Below are 19,702 nucleotides of genomic sequence, written 5' to 3' on the forward strand. Positions count from 1 at the left end.
CTTGGTCCGGTTCAATATTTTTTTCCCCTTAAGGGATACTTCCTTTGTTAATTTGTAATGATCACAAAGCCAGTTATATAAATGAATTTTTTGGTCAAATTTTTTTAATTTTTTGAGTGTTTTTAGGTTTGTAACGCAATTTATGAGATTTTTATCATAATATTTTGTTGTGAAGTCAAGACCTCAAATTTAAACTGTTTTCTTTCTCGTCTTCTCCCCTTTCTGTTCAGATTGATCATCTTTAGTTCGTAGATTTTGAGGTCTATGTACAACATTTATAATTATGTTTTTCTCCCCTCTCTTTCTTTTCCATCCTTCTTACATTTAATTTTCGACTAAAAAAATGCACAAAGAATTATGTACTTTTAAAAACACTTTATCTTTCCACTCATCTCCGTCTGCCTTTTTTTTATATCCGCTTTTCGATGATAAATGGCAAAATTGGGTGAAACTAAAATTTTTGAGGGACTGATGACTCTTGGTAACTATTCTGCGACCTAGTTAAGTATGCATCATAATAATGCGATCATTTCGCGTTTTTGTGTATGTGAGGAAGCGGAAAATATACGTAAGATGTAAGTACATCATTCGACAAATGACAAGACGTTACAGTGTAATGACGACAATCAAAAATTAGTGTCCTCTGTAGTTACCTATGTACATTTCCTTTGTAACGTAATACGGTGTCGTAATTTTATGTTATTCTCATAAGATCCAAAAAAAAATGATATCTACATTCAAATGATGTACATCCATACTTAGTTGGTCTAGATTTGTAGTTGTACTAGGTCTAGGTACGCGTAACTGTGAAAAGGTGTGAAAATACTACAAAATAATGGAAACACGAGCTAAACATCAGGTACCTAATATTGATGTAGCTAGTAGGAAAAAGAAAAATGACAGTTTTTACAATCAATTTGAAAGTTTACGTCGGTAAGTTGTGTTTACAAAACCGTTATTAAACACGCAATGATAACGTATCTGCGTTGTAATTACCCGGCCATACTGAGCGAGGTACCTGTTAAAGGTAGAAGTACATAGAAAAGCGTGTATGTGCTTATGTACCTGCGGCAACTTACACTTAGGTAACTTGCAGATGTTCAACTGTCATGGTTGCGTAACTACAGCAGTTATTCCGTTGAAATTATTTCACCTCGTGTACTACTCGTAAGTATATCGTTCAATCGCGAATATTGCCACCGTTTTTTGTTTCGTTTTGTTTTTTACGAGATAGAGCTGTAAGGAGATTTACCAACTTGTACTTGAGGTGTTAAAATGAATCTTGGTCTGCCTTGGCTGACACTTGTAACACTCAGAGTCAGTAGAAAGAACGATGCGCGAAAATATGACGAAATCGTCAAACGTGCGGTTAATCGGTGAACGTTGTAATTGCGTAATTTTCTCGATTTTTTTTCACTCTTCTCGCCGATATAATTATGTAGGTGCATTGGTCTGGGCAAACCAAAAAAATGTAGCACTCTAATGATGGTAATACGCTTCGATGATAATGCACGTGCTGTGCTGTGCTGTGCTGCTGATGCTGATGTATTGGTATATATGTATTTAGTAATATCTATTCGTATTGTGTTTTTTCTCTCTTTCTTCTCCTCATGTAGAGAAGCTGGTGCTATCGATAGAGATGTGTTTTTGTTGGTTGTTAAAATGTAAAAAAAAAATTATAATATTTTTCTTGGTTCTCTTCTTGTTACAGAATACTCGTCAAGATGGCGATGGTCAAAGCAGTAATGGTAATAGACCTCGATTTTTACCTGTTACCACTTTAGAAGACGTACAGGCTATTAGATGCGCCGAATTCCACCCGCAAGGCAGCCTATACGCTGTCGGCTCCAATTCGAAAACTTTACGTATTTGCGCTTACCCGAAATTACACGATTTAAGGTAAGACGAGCCGTGAAAATTACTCGTGACTAATTTACACGCTATGTATACTAGAAAAAAATATAGGTATAGCGAAGATTTATATGTTTTCACACGGTGCGTGGTCGTCGCCGACGTCGACGTCGTCGTCGTCGGTCGTCTTGGTCGTTGAAAAATAACTTACAAGTAGATACTTACCGCCGATACCCGAATTAGGGTTGCTATGTACGAGTACATAGGTAGAGGTACACAATAAAGAGATCGCTGCAGGATGAAAATAAGCGTGTAAAATAAGGAAGAGAAATCGATGGACTGGCCTGGTCCATCGTGCATGTATATTACGTCCTTGGTAATTAGTGTAGTAGGTTATGAACATACTGCGTACCGCGACGCGGACGCAGCCTTTAATTGCGTACAACGAACGTGTCATACTCACGTATTCGAAATCATCGACGTTTCGGTAATCGTATCTGAATACCTTTTTCTTCATTTTATTTGTGATTTTACGCTTATACTCTTTATTTCGAAATGGAAATCAATTAAAGAGTGACCTCCTGGCATACAATCTCCTTCCCTCGCCTCCTTTCATTCGCCATCCAGCTCACGAGTCGTGATAAGTGATGCGCTTTTTACCTGTACGACTGGTGTCGATTGATTTGAAAATATTGATGAACGATTCTTCGCGATATTATTATTTTTCATTCGTTCAACGGTCTTGGTAACAGTGAAGAATGACGTTCGATTTACTGTCGCGAATTTATCCCTTCTAATTAATCGTCAGGATTCGGTACCGGAAGCTATGAAATTTCAAACTTGTGCTATATTCTGTAATCGCTGGTTTCATTATCATCATCGTAATGAAGTGATTAAATCACTGAGGTCAATTTTAGAAGTCATCGCGTTGAGGGAGAGGCGAGATTCATCGGATTCTTTTGTGATTTATAGAAATGCCAGCCTCATCCCTTTACCTCAATTCTAAAATAAATAAATAATGATAATAACAACGACAACAAAACAAAGCTGTAAGCATTTATTTAAAAAATCAATTCTAAATGAAAATACAATTATTTTTCGTAAATTATCCAAAAATTCGAAATTAAATATTATTAGAAAATCATAGGTAGTACAAATATTATTAAAATAGTTTCAGGGCTGCTAAAAACAGATAATCTTACCAAAAAATAGACTAAGACCTGTTCAACAAAAAAGGGCGTTAGCACAACAAGCATAGAAGCTTTCACAACGTGAAAATCATTACCACGACTAAATTGTAAATTCCCATCAGCAAAATGCAAAAATATTACCCAGACAACAATAGTTTTTAACCGATGAAAGAATTTATTGAACAACGGATATAAAAATTCACGGCATAATAGGCTACGTATTAGATAAGTACTCTGCACTGCCATGTAAGGCAATGAACCACAAACATTTTTGGTCAAAAATTGACATTTTAAGGACGAAGTTAAATGTTTAAAAAAAGATTAAGTGCATGAAAAAAAGTAAATACAATATAAAAATAAGGCTTTCTTGGCCTTTGACGAACGACATTCTTTCCTTTTTTGACCCCTTGGAATAGTTGTTTGTTGACTAGGAAAACTTCTTTTTATGATTCAACTCTTGCTAATACATATTGTGTTCAATTTCATTCAAACTGCATTCATTCTTATATTCTTCATTTTGAAAATTCTTTGTTGATTATGCAGTTTAAATTTTTTTTTGTAATTTTTGTAAAATTTCTTTCCTTATGATGATATTTGTTCAATTGTTCATGTTGTACCTATGCAGTTTTTTGATGCTTATCAAGAATTTTTGAGTCATTTAACAAAGTGATATTTATTTTGTTTCGTCAACTGCTTGTCATTTTTAATGGTTTTTATCACATTTTAACAAACGTCTCGAACTATTTTCTTGAAATTTTTGCTCACTATTGGATCTGCGTGGATTTTGCATCAATTTATGGCTGAAAAATCCAATTTTGGTTCGAGTACCTAAATATTCAATGAGTTTTTAGTGATTTTCATTTTCAATTATGCGTGTAATTTCACAAGCGGTTCTTTTTCTGAAGAAACTCATTTTTGAGACTTCAGTTCCCTCCTCCCCTTTCGGCTAGTCCGAGTCGACCGCAAATTATGTTCAGTCATGCATAAAATTATTTGGGTATGTTTATTGCTTATCTCATTACACAGTACACACTCTCATTCGTTCATTCATACTTTATTGTTGGGCTTAATCTGCTGGGGAACTGTATGATTGCTTGTCGTTCATTCAACTTCTATGAACGTAAAAATTCTTGTCCTGCTGACGCTCTTTTTTGTCGTGTAAAAAAATACTTCCTTTTAAAAATTGTCTAAAAATATATGTACATACAATTCAAAACAGGCTCAAAAATCGTCTGTTTTTTCTTTCTTTTTTTTTAAATTTACCTAAGTATCTAGAAATTTCTCCAGAAATTGATCTGACATCATCAAAAAATTCAGAAAATGCTCTCGCAATAGATTCAACTGAAAATCCATTCAATATCCTAAACTAATTGTTGTCAGAAGTGCCCAGGACGTCTTAACTAATCAAAATACCGAAGTCTTTCGAAAATCGTTCAAAAATTCGCTAAAAATCGTCTAGTTTATAAAATTTTCTCGCAATGAACTCGACTGAAAATCCATCCAAAATTGGATAATTTCTCAAAAATTGTGTTGCATTTTTTCCCTCAAAAAATTATCAGAACAATCAAAATGCCGAAGTATTTCAAAAATTGTCCAAAAATGTATTCAGATTTGTCAGGAAATTCAAAATCCATTCAGAAGTTGTTTCAAAAAAAAATCCAAAATATCTCCTAAATTATTTGGATTTTTTTTCAAAATTTGTCTAAAAAAGTGTAAAATGCAGGGATGAAAAGCCAGCCGAAAGCTGAAAGCCAAGCAGATTTTCGCACTAAGCCAAAAGCTAAAAGTTTGCAAGTTTAATTTTTTCCAAGCCAAAAGTTTCATTTTTTTTAGCTTTTTCAAAGGCTTTTTTGCAGAATTGAATTCTCTAAATTCAGAAGAAACAAAACATTTCATTCAATTTTATTTTAATGCGATTTAATGAAATAAAAAAAAAAATAAGAATAAATTCTAGCAATGAATATTCTCCATTATCACTAATTATGAAATCAATGTACCTGATCTAATTTTTAATTCCCTTTTTTTGTAAATTGATGGTGTATCAGCTAAAAGTTCAAAATCAAAAGCTGAAAGCCAAAAGTTTAAAGCTAAAAGCTTAATGAAATACCTATAGCTGAGAAAGCTGTTAAATTGAAAATGTAAGGGAAAGCCTTCGGAAGCCGAAAGTTTGGCTAAAGCAAGCCTTAAAAATCGAGATAGTCGAAAGCTAAATCCAAAAGTTTCAATTTTGAAATTTCAAGCTAAAAGCCAAAAGCTGAAGTTTCATTTTGAGGCTTTTCATCCCTGGTAAAATGATTTTAAAAATTGTCTAAATTTTTTTTAAAGGTTCTTAAGCAATCAAAACACTAAAATATTCCAAAAACTATTTAGGAAACGTTTGTTATATTTTTAAAAAATTATCTGAAAATATCAAAATTCCGAAGCATTCTAGAAATTGTCTAGAAATTCATCCAAAATCGTCGAAAAATTCAGAACATTATCTCGCAGCAGATTTAACTGAAAATTGATTCAAAATTGTTATCAATTCTGAATCTGGAATACCTACCTATCAAATTTTTATGTACATGATTTACGATGAATTGAAAATTATTCGCGTAAAAAAGCACATCGATAATGGTCATTAAATTATTTTGTCGCCGGTTCTGATGAGAAAATCGATGTATCTGAAATCAAACGTGACAAATTTCGCAACTTAATGCGCGAGTAAGAGTATAGGTATTCCTAACGCTGCATTAAACGCATCTTCGTGTAAAAAAGACAGACGAACGTGATTTATTATTTTGAAAATAGAAATTTGTCGTTCCTTTTTCCGCTAATTTTTGACCCAATATTAGAGGAATTTTCTCAGAGTAGGTATCTCACGATTCACCACACACGATTAATCATGTTGGCTAATTTGACCCGTCAATCTTGGATCAGCGACTGTTTTTTCTTCTTCATTCGTTCAACGTGAACACTGAACATGAAAATAAACTTGACCGTGACATCAGTTGCGTATTCGCGATCGCATACCCGTCATTATACCCGCGCCATGAATATCTTTCAGTCATAATTTTATTATAATTTTAGAGGCGTTGATGTGTAACGTTGGAAAATTATGATATGGGCACCGCGCGTTATTATATGCTCGAATTAGTGAAAGTTATCCACGAAATTCAATATAGGTACACGTTCGATATAGTTTTTACCACCTGCTCTTCTTCGTCTTTGAAATTGCATAGAATAGGTATAGGCTCTTGGAGATTGCATATGCAGAATAAATGACGGATTGAAACTATACCTACATAAGTACTACATTGTTCGCGTATATATACACGAGTAATAATTCTCGCCCGACATCTGTATTGTTTCCTATAAGGTCGAAGATTTCGCAAGTAATTAGCGTCGCGACGCGATATTTTTATTTTTATTATGTCGCGGTTCGTATATCAATTTAATCGCTACCGCAAAATACAGTAGGCTACCTTTCGGTTCGTGTGCTGAGGCTTGTACTTTTATGAATAGAAGCAGCATGGAAGCTGCCGCCTAGTACTTTCTACCGTGCGTTGGTTTGGCTGAATTGTGAATTGCGAGTGAAGTGAACGTCGGTAATTGTGTTATTTGGATTAGAATTGTAATTAATTGACCGATAGAGTTTCATGTTAGGGAGATAGCGTGTGTTGTATACTGTTTGATTATCAAGGTGTATAAAAGGTAATTTTCGGAGTAATAAATTAACACCAAAGATAACGGCCCGAGTGGATTGTCTTCAAATTTATTTTCAAGATCATTGTTCGTCAAACCAGCGTGAATAATTACTTTATTTTTATTTCAATTCAACCCTTTAACTTGAAAGGTATCCACCTTTTTTTCAGTCATTTTAAATTTTTAATTGCTCTGGAATTGTCAAAGGTAAAATTTAGTTTGTATAAGGTTTATCTAGTGCTCATTATCTTTGACTTAGCTCTTCTAGAGCAATTCGCTGCAGGCTCCAAGGAGGCCAAATTTATATTATTTTTGAGTCGAATGATCTTATACTCGTATGTATACATAAACACACCAGACGATATTTTGCCAAAAGAACTACCCGTTGTGTATCATTTTTCAAAATTCGGATTTTTTCACTGTTTCTGAAAGGCCCATGTTGTTCTAGGATTAATACTGCATCTAAAAAATATTTTTCAAAAAGTGTGCCGAAAGTCCTTGGGGAGTAAGGGGGACCTTAAAAAATTGAATCGAAATTTTGGAGGGGGAAAAGTGGGGGGAGGGGGCTGTTGATTTTTTTGGGAAAAGCCCTTATGCATACGTACACTTTGGTTCAAGTTTGAAAAAAATCGGTCAAGTCAATCCTGAGAAAAAAATTAAAAACGATTTTCGATTTTTGAGAAATTACTCAAAAACCACTCAGAGTTGAAATTCAAAACTTGGGGAAAATACTTATCTTGGGGGAACCTTTGCATCACAAAAGTTTCACCTCCGAAGGTCCTGGGGGCCGCTCGACCATACTTGTCTGCCTAGGGCCTTTAAAAAATTGCTTAAGAAATTACTTTTGAACTGGCATTCTACCTATTGAAAATGGTCGAGAGGATGCCCAATGAGCACCGATCAAAGTTATAGACGCTAAAGTTTATTTTTGGTATTTCCAAGGTGATTTTTTTAAATTTCTGGAGAAAATTGAAAAATCTCTGGCGGCTCCAAAATAGCCCAAAACTAGTATTTCTTGATGTATGGGAGTTGAACTGAAGAAATTATTCACATTGGCTTACTTTGCTCAAAAAATTTTTCATTTCATGAAGAAGTTCAAAATTTTACGATAAAATAGCTTTTTTAAATTTTTGAAGATTCGCCAATAATGAACTTTAGTTCACGAAATGTTGGTTATGGAGGTTTTAGGACATCATCTTTCAATACTTATGTAGTCTAGTTTGTTCAAATCGGAGAGTGGCTGAGTGTCAGTTCCAAAGTTTCACTTTATCCCTTCCTTGGTTAAACAAAAGAAAAAATATGGTTTATGTGATCCATCATGATTCCCGGATCGAAAGTGGAATCGCTCACAAAATCCGTTTTGGGATCCCAAAAGCACATTTTCATAAATACGCATGTATGTAGATATGATGTTTTTTTAAAACGACCTATGAGGTCATATCAGCCAAAGTTGTTTCAAAGAAATCCGTTCAAAGTTTATTTTTAGGGTTTGTTTGGCGCTGGATTGAAGGATTTTGAGCAGGGATGATCTTGACTCAAAATTCACGGGTGCACAAATGTTTAGAAAGGGTTGGAGAAGGGTGAAAAAGATCGAAAATGTGAAACTATAGGAATCCATTCGATAGAAAATCAAAAGATGTAAATCATATCCAAAAATCAGTCTCCTAGTTGTGTTCTCGCTGAAGCCTCCTCGAATTGACTTAAGAGGCTGAAATTTATCATGTAGGGTTCTTACATCTGGAGTTCTGGAGAATGTCCTAAATGTGCTTTTGAGGGTTTACACTTACAAAGACCGACGAGGAGCTTTCTTTTTTGATATGTTGATTTGAATCACCCCCCCCCCCCCGATCAAATTCATTGAGAAAATCGAAAAATTGATTTTTTGGTATTTTTTTCGAAAGAGAGCTTTACATCAAAAATGTCTTTTCATACGTATTCGAACCTAATCTATACTACGAGTAACTAGATTCTTTATGCTCGTGCGGGAAATGAAGGATGAAACTTTCGTTGATCATGCGTTACCTCGCAGATTTTTACATTCGTTTGTTTTGCATTCTAGGTTCTAGAAGAATACATCTATCTCTACTCTTACTACACGTTTATAAAGCTAATATAGGTAGTATTTTACCCATTCGTAGCCAATAACTCTCTCGATAATTCGACACTTTTAATTGAGACAGCGTTGCACACGAGTAAGGAAAACGTGAACTATCACATCGTCAAAAATACTTATTCATTCTCGAAGGAGAAGAGCGCGGTACCTATATAAAGATTTAAATTACTTTTGTTTTTACGGCTTCATACGCGAATAATTTAAATGATTGCGACCGCCCATGCGTTCATGTTTAATCGACTAATTATTCTCTAAATTACATTCCTTTTATTGTCGTTTTACCGACCGAGTAAAATTGGGGAAATTTGTATTTATTTTTTTTTTTTTATAAGTAAGTATGTTTGTACTTTTGACGAAGTTTTCATTTCCTTGTGTAAAATGAGAAGACGTGTTTTATTCGGGTACTTACTCGAAAAATGTAGGTAATAGGTATATTGTATACATTTTTTTTCTTCAAAAATTGATTTAATGTTTGGATATGAGTGTTCTTATTATTTAACTTTGATGGTTTTTTATTTTCCTGTTGTAAGTAAATGTACACGAATCGTACTGATTTTTATTTCATCTTTTGTTGCAGAGATGACCATAAAACTTGCCAGCCAACGGTGCTATTTAAACGAACAAAACATCATAAAGGTTCCATATATTGTATGGCATGGACACCTATTGGAGATTTATTGGCCACTGGTAGCAACGATAAGACTGTCAAATTGATGAAATTCAACAATGATACCGCTAATTTCGAAGGTATAAACTTATATTCTCGGTTATAGCTATGATTTAAAAAAAAAAAAAAACAATCATTCAGTAAATATGATGAAAATTTGTTCTGATACTAATATATCAACTCCCCAAAACCGAACTTCCAATTTCCAGCCATTTTGAAGCCTTTAGCGTGATTTCGATTCCTTTAGAGTTTTTGAATTTTTCTAGATAATATGTACTTGAATCGGTGGGAACAGAAAGGGGCCAAGTCCATTTTCGCACTTTTCAGGAATAACAAAAAACTGATTTATTTGAAAATCAAAAATTTTTGGTAAACATGTTTAAGGTCATTGAAAGAGGACCGCAAGACACAATTTTTAGCACTGTTTAGAAAAAAAAATATTCACGTGCGCCGGCGCTGTTGCTGCCTAAACAAATGGGACTTGGACCCTTTCTGCACCCAATCGACAAAATTTCTTTTGAAATTGCTCGGGCACGAATGGGGCTTAATTCTACATCCTTTAAATTGACCAAAAACCCCTTGAGTTCTAAGACTTTTTGCCGAAGTTGTTAATTTTTTCATCATTTTTCAGTTCAGAGATTAACTTACATTTCAAAAAATGGTCTTCTCAAAAATGTTAGTTATTTTTCAAGGAATTTAAAAAATTTTACAAAAAAGTCATAAATGCGGATCCGCCCTTTTTCTGCGCCCAAATACCACTTTCCCGGCAGTTTTGCGGAAATCTGACATCACCAGTCGATCCGCCATACTTTGAAACCCCTATATCCGTGAAAAAAAATTTTCCAAAAATGTGACTTGGTCCCTTTCTGCACCCACCGATTCACTTATGGCTCATAAATTGATTTGGGGAGCTAAAGACTCGAGTTGGGGCTTACTCTCGACCTGTTTAACGAGTTAATTCAGGTTTGAGCCAATTCCGAACGAACACCTCAAATGTGTTTTTTTGGTCAATTTTTGGAAAAAAATTCAAAAAATCAAAAATTTTCTGTTTGTAAGGCTATTTTTGAAATTTTTACAAATGGCTGTATCTTGTTTAAAACAAACACCCCCCCCTCCTTCATCCAAATTTCACCATTTCAATCCATTCTAGAGCCTCCAGCGTGATTTTCGATTTATCTCGAATTTTTTAATTTTTTCAGGAGGCACGGAAATTAATTTGGGCTGCAAAAATCGATGTTTTAGAGTTCATCTATATGTATTTTGGCTTATTTCGAGGTAGACACTTGGCATGTTATTTTGACCAACATTTTATCGGTCAAAAAAATCAAAAAGTTTCTGTTCGTTGTGAATTTTTTTAAATTTGCTCATCAAATGACTTTATTTTTTTGAAGGTTTTTATATCATCAAGCTGCCCAAATTAAAATCTGCGTTCTCTTGAGAAATCGAAAATCGTGCTAGAGGCTGCTAAATGACCGGAAATGGTGAAATTCGCCGAGTTTTTCTTTTTTTTTTTAAGCATCGCCTGCTAATGAAAATGATTAATTTTGTATTTTCAAAAATTCGTCAAAAATCCGAAAATTATCTTAGACAACTGAAGTTTGGGATGTGTAATTTTCAGACTACGCTCTCTTTTCAATATTCGAGGGTTTAATCCTCAAGTGGTTTCCTTGTTTGAAAAATAAATTAATACAATTATGCAATCTTCTCCCCATGTTTCTCTGAAAATGGCAAACAAATGACAAATCAATTATAAATGAGAAAAATTGCAAAAAATGACATTTTGGAATAGTTCTTGATAGAATGAAGAGACAGGAATTGACTTTTTCAATGGCATGTTCTCTGAATTAATTTTTGTTTGCTGGAATTTTTACTCTTGAAAATATAAGTAGAAGGGACATCGATAGGATAAAAAATGTTTACCATTGAAAATTTCAAAAATAAAAACACGCAAATATGAAATTTTTAATGATGCTTCAATAGTAATGTATTTTTCTAAATTGAAGATAATCATAAAATCTCGAGGGCCTTTAAAAATACGCGATAAAGTACACCAATATATACTCCTTACTTTAATCAATTTAAATACGCTTATGTAAAATTCGTTCAACTTTCGCGTGTATCTAATGTTAATATTATTGCCTAGGTCAAGAAATCGAATTAGCAATGCACGACGGTACAGTGAGAGATGTTTGTTTTCTCGAAGATACTAGCAATAAATCGAGTCTATTAATTAGCGGTGGCGCTGGCGACTGTAAAATTTATGTGACTGATTGCGCAACTGGCCAGCCATATCAAGCACTTAGTGGACATTCTGGTAAGTTATCGTATTAACGCGTTTGTAATTTTTTAATAATTATAGGTATATCAAAAGGTAATTCCATTGTATTAATTTATGAAATTTACCCAAAAACGTTTCTTTTTGATCATTACGAATAAGAAAATCGTCATAGTAATTCGATTTTATCGGGAAAAGTGATCGCGAATGGCAAACGTAGGTAATTTATCTATCGTTAAAATTATATTTGCATTAGGAAGTACAAATAGGTAGGTGCCTGTAGATCGTATATTCGGATGAATCGTTACGGTTGTGTTTTCTCGATTACCGGCGAGAAACTGTGAGAGATTGTATAGGTTGACATATACCTACTCCTATACCTACGACAGAATGGCAAATTATATAAAAATAATCTTCGCCGATATTTCGACGAATTTTTTCATTATTACGTATGTAAAATTCACTTTCGCTGTTTGAAATTTCCGCTCTGATATTAAATTACTTACTTCGTGATGACGACTTGTGATTGTAATCTAACGACGACGTGAGGCATCGAAACCTAGGCTGTGTCGTACCTAGTTGTGTATTATTTTTTTTTTTTTTTAGTATTTTTATGAGATTTTCTATTTTAAATGTGGTTTTTTACCTGTTCATTTTAGGGCATATTCTATCATTGTATAATTGGGGCGGAGTTATCTTTGCGAGTGGTTCGCAAGACAGAACTGTTCGATTTTGGGACCTGAGAACTAGAGGATGCGTTAATGTGATTACACCGACTACAGTAACGGCAACAAGGGTACGTAATTCAATTCTTACTGGAATCGTATTAAGAAAAAATATCAGTGTCACGATGTCCTATCTTGAGTAGATTTTGACGTTATGATGGTGGTATTTTAATCGTCTAGACGGACAAAAAAACAAGAGACACACCAGGTATTGAAATTTATTTTTCTGTTATTGGAAATTTTTTTAAAATTGTCATTGGGTCAATTTTTTGTACTCGTAAAAAATTCAAAATTTTGATGAAATTGAACTCTGGAAGTGCCAGAGAAACATTGCTGGTTTTATTCCCGAAATTGATGATATGATTTTGATTTTTATATGAAAAATAGGCCTTCAAAATTTCAAAAATGTGTCAAAAATCGAAAAATAAATTTCGGCGTCTGAAATTTGCCAGATAGTGCATTTTTAGATGCTCAATTAATTATTTTTTCTTCGGAAAACTTTCTGTGAGCTGGAACGCTTTATTACATCAATTTGATTTGATTTGGTCTATTTTTCATGATAAATCTAAAATTTGATTAAATTGAACTCATCAATCGATTTGAGATTTCGAAAATCAAGTTTATACCAAAATACAGTTTTCCCAATTAAGTGAACATTAATAAGTACTTTATTTTTTAAAAATTATTATTGGAAAAATGAAACTTTGAAATTTAAACAAATATCTACGCCAAAACTGAAAAATGAAATTCCGTGTCTGAAATTTGAGTAGATGTTGTATTTTTGGATGCTTGATTTTTCTTTTTCGGGTTCAAAGAATCAGGACGCTGTAAAACTTCAACTTGATTGTGTTTTTTTTTTCAAAATTAGCTGTTGATAAATCCAAAATATGTAAGTGTGATTGAATTCGCTTTTTTGTATTCATTTTAGCATTTTGATTGGTGAGAAAAATTAAAGTTGATCAAAATTCATAAGTTTGAAAACACTTCGAACCATCCCCCTTCTTTGTCCTGGAAGAACATGAATACAGAATTGAGTTACCATAAGTTCTCTGGCTAACGCATTGATATTCATTGAGACAGAAGCTCTTTTGTATTTTGAGATTTTCAAAAGATGTCGCGGAATGATTGCTGATCAAAAATGATGACCAGATTATGTTTTGTCTGCTCTTTCGTGTAGTATTTTATGTACCAATCAGTAATGTGTGCATTTTTTTAAATTTCCATGTACAGCAAGGGTCACCTGTGGCAGCTGTTTGCGTGGATCCTTCTGGTCGCCTTCTGGTAAGCGGACACGAAGATTCTTCGTGTGTTTTATATGACATCAGAGGAACCAGAACTCTGCAGTGTTTCAAACCTCACGCATCAGATGTTCGTTCGATTCGATTTTCACCCAGCGCGTATTACTTGCTGACAGCCGGTTACGATAATAAATTAGTTCTTACCGATTTGCAAGGTCAGTTAGTCAACGAAATTTTTTCAAAAAAATTATCTGGTAAAACATGCCACAGCTATATATATTTGACTAATTTTCAATTTTTTCAACAGGTGATTTAACAGCTCCTTTACCGAGTGTCGTTGTGGCCCAACATCAAGATAAAGTCATTTCTGGACGTTGGCATCCAGCTGAATTCTCATTTTTAAGCACAAGCGCTGATAAAACATCCACGTTATGGGCATTGCCGCCAATTTGAATGCAGCATTTTCAATAAAATCATGTCGTTCTCGATCTGTATTCACATTAACCTGGCTGTGTGCTAATTTACCACTAATACCATTCGATAATAATTTAGTGTTAGCGTAAATTACTTTTCAAATTAGGAAAACAGTAATTTATTATATTTGTTTTTTTCTGTTTTTTTTTTACATTTTGAATTTTTATTAGTTATGTTTTTAGCTTTATATTTTTCTGACTTTGATTATGAAGTTTTGTAATGATATTCGTTTGTTTTTTTTTTTTTAAAAAATCTATATAAGTATGCAGTCTGTCTGAAAATTTCATCTTGCCAGAAGAATTTTAAAAGTTAGCCTTTGCCAAAGATGGATATGTCTTATAAATACGCTTATTCTGAATCGAAAGCATTTTATTTTTCGATTATTAATAACACATTTTTTCAAATTAAAGATTAGTAATCGATTGCATAATTTTTATCAACGCTATTTTCCTAATTATTAGATTTTCTCCTTACTTTCACACGTTGCTTTATTGTTTATTGTTTTGTTTTTTTTTTCTCTTCGTTTATAATGATTTAATGTTTATTTGTAAATTCATTCGAGTAACATGTTTCTAGGACACGACTTTACCAAAATCTTATTTTTTCGAACGATTTCATTAACAAGCTTGAAATTTACAATATTGTATATTAATTTAAAGTAAATTATTTTTTACATTTTTATAGTAACAAGTTAACAAATACATTTGTAATTGTGTTGATTTATTCGTCTGTGGCGTTCGACTTTTTAATGCTGAAAGAAATAAAAATATTTTGATGCATCATTATCAGTTTCAACAGGTAGGTATCTACTTAATTTTGATACCAAGTGTATGAAGACTAGAGAGAGCACTAAAAAAAAAATGAAAATATGCTAATTTATTACTGAAAACTTGATGTCAGTAGACTATTTCCATCAGAAATTTGTAATCCGTGACCTGAAATTAACGCATTATCATATCAAAATCCAATGATACCATCAAATAGGTAATCGACAACCTCAAATTAGCATTATAAAACAGCATTAAAATTTAATTATAACAACAAATTTGTAATCGGCGGTCTCGAATTGGTATAATGCACCAATTTTTTAAGAAATCGATCATGAAATAATCACAACTAGATAACCCCTTCATCGCGCATACTGCGCTTTTCTTCTAGGCGTGAATGTTCATTTTGAAAATCTTGAAAGTATCTTTGTCCTGCTCTTTGCTAGCATTCTTATTCTTGCTTTTTGCCAAAAATTGTGAAAGGTTATGGCAGATTTAAGAATTGACAGAAAAAAATTGTTTTCAAGCAAAAAGTTCCAATAATTCTTACTTTTTCATCAAAAATTAGCCTAAAGCGTCAATTCTTTCTAAAAAGCATCACTCTGTCATCACTTTAACAGGAATCAAAATACTGTCCTACTTTTCTACGAAAATAGAGAAAAAGTATCATCTTACTTACCGACAATTGTCTGAAAATTTATCGTTTCTTTTTTCAAAAAGTTGACAAAAATTTCAACTTGTATGCAAAATTGTGAAGTACCTACTCATTACTTTTTTAGCAGAAGTTGCTGAAAAATACCATAAAGACTCGTTGTTTCCTACAGTTGAAATAAAACTAATAAAATCTCGTTTTTTTTTCAAAAATTGTAAAAAATGTAAAAGTTTCAGACCCCCAGACCCCCCCCCCGTTTTTGAGAAACCCCCCCCCTTTATGAAATTACAATAGAAATTTTTTCTCAGCCCCATGTAAACCGATTTTTTCAATTTTTTGGTATGTTGTAAACATCCATAAGAGGTATCCCCACAAAAATTTTCACCCCCTCTCCCCATATTTACCCACCAAAATGACGTTTTTTAGCTTTGTTTGCCCGTTTTAGCAATGATCATGATTCTGCACAAAAATGACAATAGCATTTATAAATGTGTTTTCGATCCCAAAAAAACATATAATTACTAGTATAATTATATTGTTCAAAAAAAAATTTTTGGTGGGTCGTGGTCAAAAATTGAAAAAACTAACAGAGAGGGTAAAAATGAATTCTGGTGTAAATTGTTGTTTTTGGTAAACGAGGTGTAGTTTCCATATGAATCGAACCCCCCGAACACGAATATGAAGTCAAAGTTTATGCTACCCTCATTCACATCCCTCCGGTGCCTCTACCCCCTCAATTTTTACTGTATTAAAAGTTGAGCTATTTTTTATGATATTAGTGTCGTTTCCATATGAATCTAACCCCCCGAACACGAATATGAAGTCAAATTTTATGCTACCCTCATCATCACCCCTCCGGTGCCTCTGCCCCCACTTCAATTTATACTATTTTAAAAGTTTTGATATTTTCATAATGTTGGTGTCGTTTCCATATGAATCGAACCCTCCGAACACGAATATGACATCCAATTTCACGCTACCCTCAACCACAGCTTTTTTCATCATTCACAAAATGCTGTACTCCACACATACACCATTTTGGTATTACTCTGGAAAATCACTGACCAAGTCTCCATGAATCATAGGTGCTTTGTGAGTGGAAATTTTCACCTTTTTTCATCATTCAAAAATGCCGTACTCCACACATACGCCATTTTGATATTTCTTGAAGATCACTGATCAAGTCTCCATGATTCATAGGTGCTTCGTAGGTTGAAATTTTCAGCTTTTTTCATCATTCACAAAATGCCATACACTCCACGCATACCTACGACATTTTGACATTACTTGAAAATCACGGACCAAGTCTCCATGAATCATAGATGCTTGGTAGGTTAAAATTTTCACTTTTGTTTGTCTCCACACACATGCCATTTTGATTTCATCGATGTTGTGTTATACTTTATTGGTTGAAAATCACCTACAAAGTCTCCATGAATTATGGGTGTTTTCTAGATTGAAATTCTCATTTTTTTTTTTGGAGTTGTTCTAGTGAGGTTTGAAAAATTTTACAAATGTGAAAGGGGAAGGCTGCAGTTTAAGTAATTTTTATGCTGTGGCGGAGCAAAGCAATTTTACTTGGAGAGGGCGGTAAAGATCTTGAAAATGCGAACACCAAACTCGCAAATTCTCCTATAACTTAGCATTGTTTTTTGCTCCTTCAAACATATGGCTCTGTCGAACCTCCTAATTTCGGACACCAGTTTTTTGATCAATAAGAACAACATCAAAAAGAAAAATGTATAAGAAATATTAGTTATTCCACGTTTCATTTTTTTCACAGTTTACTTTTCATTAGTTCAAAAGTTGTGTCCGAAATAGGGTTTGACAGTACCTACTTTAATGGCGTGAAAAGTTATATTGCAAAGTAGGTAGGTACCTACATACTTGGCAACTGTGTTGAACTAAATCAAACTTATTTTTTATTATGAAGTTGGAAAAATTGAAAGATATAGGCAGATGAAAAATGATTAGTAAATATAACGTAATTTTGAAATTGAAGAATTTTCCGACACTCAGAAATACCTATTATGAGGAATTTTTAATGAAAAATAGTGGTTTTTAACTAGGTATTTTAAACTTGCGTTTATAAATTTCAGAGTTGTTAGTTCATAATTGAACATTCAAAATTGCCTACTTCTAAAATTACTATGTGGCGGACAAAGCCCCTCTCCCCACACACCGGTCGGCCCGTCCCTTAATTGGTCGGAACCGCCTGAAAAATGAATTTATGTTTCAAAATTGAGCTTTTTATGATCGAATTCCCACATGTAGCATACTTATTAACAAAATTCGTCGTGCTTAGATTCATTGGAACAGAAATTTTGAGAGCTTCCCAATAATGTACCGTGAAATTAGTTTGTGCTTACTGGTTTTACCTCTTTGAGGAACTTGTTTGAAAAACTTATTTATAGGTAATTTCAGATATAATATAGGTAGGTAGGTTATGTAGGCAACATTTTATTTTACTTTAGAATGACGCGTTAGATTGTGAATTCAACTTGATAATCACAAGTACCTATTTAAGAGCCACTCCTTTTTTTCTTATCAAGGTTATTGTATACTTAGAAGCTCATTATTGCGCAGTGCCACAATCATGGTGGACATTGTTTACCTTTACCTATACCTGCTTTTTAAGCTGACATCAGTCAAATCCTTATCACATGTACTGTAAAGGAGCGGCTGTACTGAACTTGAATGAAAACTAATTTCCGTAACTTGACTTGAACATAAGATTGGTTTATATGTATTACCTAGATCTACTTTCAACGTGTATAATCCAATCTTATGTTTAAGTTACGAAAATAAGATTACGGTTAAGTTCAGTATAGCCACTCCTTAAAATAATTAGGCTGGGTACCTACTTTCTAAATTTGAAGCAGTCAAATTTCACTGCTTAGCAGTCACGACATTTTGCCTTTTTAAAAGCAGTAGTTTTTTACTGCAAAACAGTGACAAATCTACTGAAATTGGTCAGTAAAAAATCATTTGAATGACCAATTCAGTAGATTTTCTACTGTCTTGCATTAAAAATTACTGCTTTCAAAAAGGCAAAATATCGTGACTGCTAAGCAGTGAAATTTCACTGTTTCAAACTTAGAGAGTAGGTAGGCTAGGTACCTATATCATTTTTTTTTTTGGATTTTTCTCAAAAGCGGAGGGTTCTTGGTCTAAACTTCGTGCAATAGGCGATAATGCCGTTAATATGAAGTATCAAGAAGTGCGGCCGGACTGCCCTGCTACGCAAAACAAAATTAACAAAAAAGAAACATTACCTATGAATCATGGACGATGATCGTCCGATCACTTACTGAGCTATTTTTGGTGTTGAATTTCTTGCGAACGAATTAACGTATACAATTCTGAATTTTTAATCATAGATACCTATGTTGTTAGCTTCAACGAGAGTTTTAATTTGATATTTTCAAAAGCCTTCTGCAGTGAAAGATAATGTAGACAGAAATACTCGAAGTTAGCATTTGGGGCAATTTTTGAAATATGTAGATAACAAATCTTCGTGTCAAGAGAACGAGCTCAGTGGTGTAAATTAACGTGTTATTTCGAGAAATAAAACGTATGTTTTCGAAAAAAATCATTTTTGACCCTTTTTTCCAATTTTAAAATTTCTTTCTCCCTTAACCCTTCCTCTCCGAATGAAAATTGTTCGTTGTACCGTAGAAAAGGGATGAAATGAAATTTCAAATGAATTTGGTTGGTACAGAAGTAAATATCCATGCATTTGAGAACTGAATGTGAAAATCCTGCCAAGCGGTGGCGGAATTTGTCAGTCTGGTTTTTCAATTCATCAGTTCTCAAATTTACATAATTATGGATATTTTATTTCTGTGCATACCAAATTAAGTTGAAATTTCATTTCAATTCCTGATCACGACTGCTGAGTGATCGTTGCTTGTCATTACTAGAAAAACGAATAAAATTCCTTTTTAACCAAAATAGAGATAGAATTGACAAAACTTAGACTAGCATTTTTGAGCATAATTTTGGCAAAATTGCACCCAAAATCTTTAAAAACTCCTCATTCAAAACCTAATATTATACTTGTAGG

At 33.4% G+C, this 19,702-nt stretch overlaps 1 protein-coding gene across 8 annotated transcripts in view; it reads left to right on the forward strand.

The window, feature by feature from the left end:
- LOC135840688 (WD repeat-containing protein 47) overlaps positions 1-14,936 on the forward strand; it is a 79,984-nt gene extending 65,048 nt beyond the window's left edge. For all 8 annotated transcript variants that reach the window (XM_065357324.1, XM_065357325.1, XM_065357323.1 and 5 more), the window contains 6 exons: positions 1,712-1,899; positions 9,416-9,585; positions 11,649-11,819; positions 12,440-12,576; positions 13,736-13,958; positions 14,051-14,936. In XM_065357324.1, coding sequence (XP_065213396.1) covers positions 1,712-1,899; positions 9,416-9,585; positions 11,649-11,819; positions 12,440-12,576; positions 13,736-13,958; positions 14,051-14,196 — 1,035 coding nt within the window. In that variant the 3' untranslated portion in view covers positions 14,197-14,936. The remainder of the gene's footprint in view (positions 1-1,711; positions 1,900-9,415; positions 9,586-11,648; positions 11,820-12,439; positions 12,577-13,735; positions 13,959-14,050) is intronic.
- The last annotated feature ends 4,766 nt before the right edge of the window (positions 14,937-19,702 follow it).

The sequence above is a fragment of the Planococcus citri genome, chromosome 3, assembly GCF_950023065.1.
Source record: "Planococcus citri chromosome 3, ihPlaCitr1.1, whole genome shotgun sequence".
In the NCBI taxonomy this organism is placed as follows: domain Eukaryota; kingdom Metazoa; phylum Arthropoda; class Insecta; order Hemiptera; family Pseudococcidae; genus Planococcus; species Planococcus citri.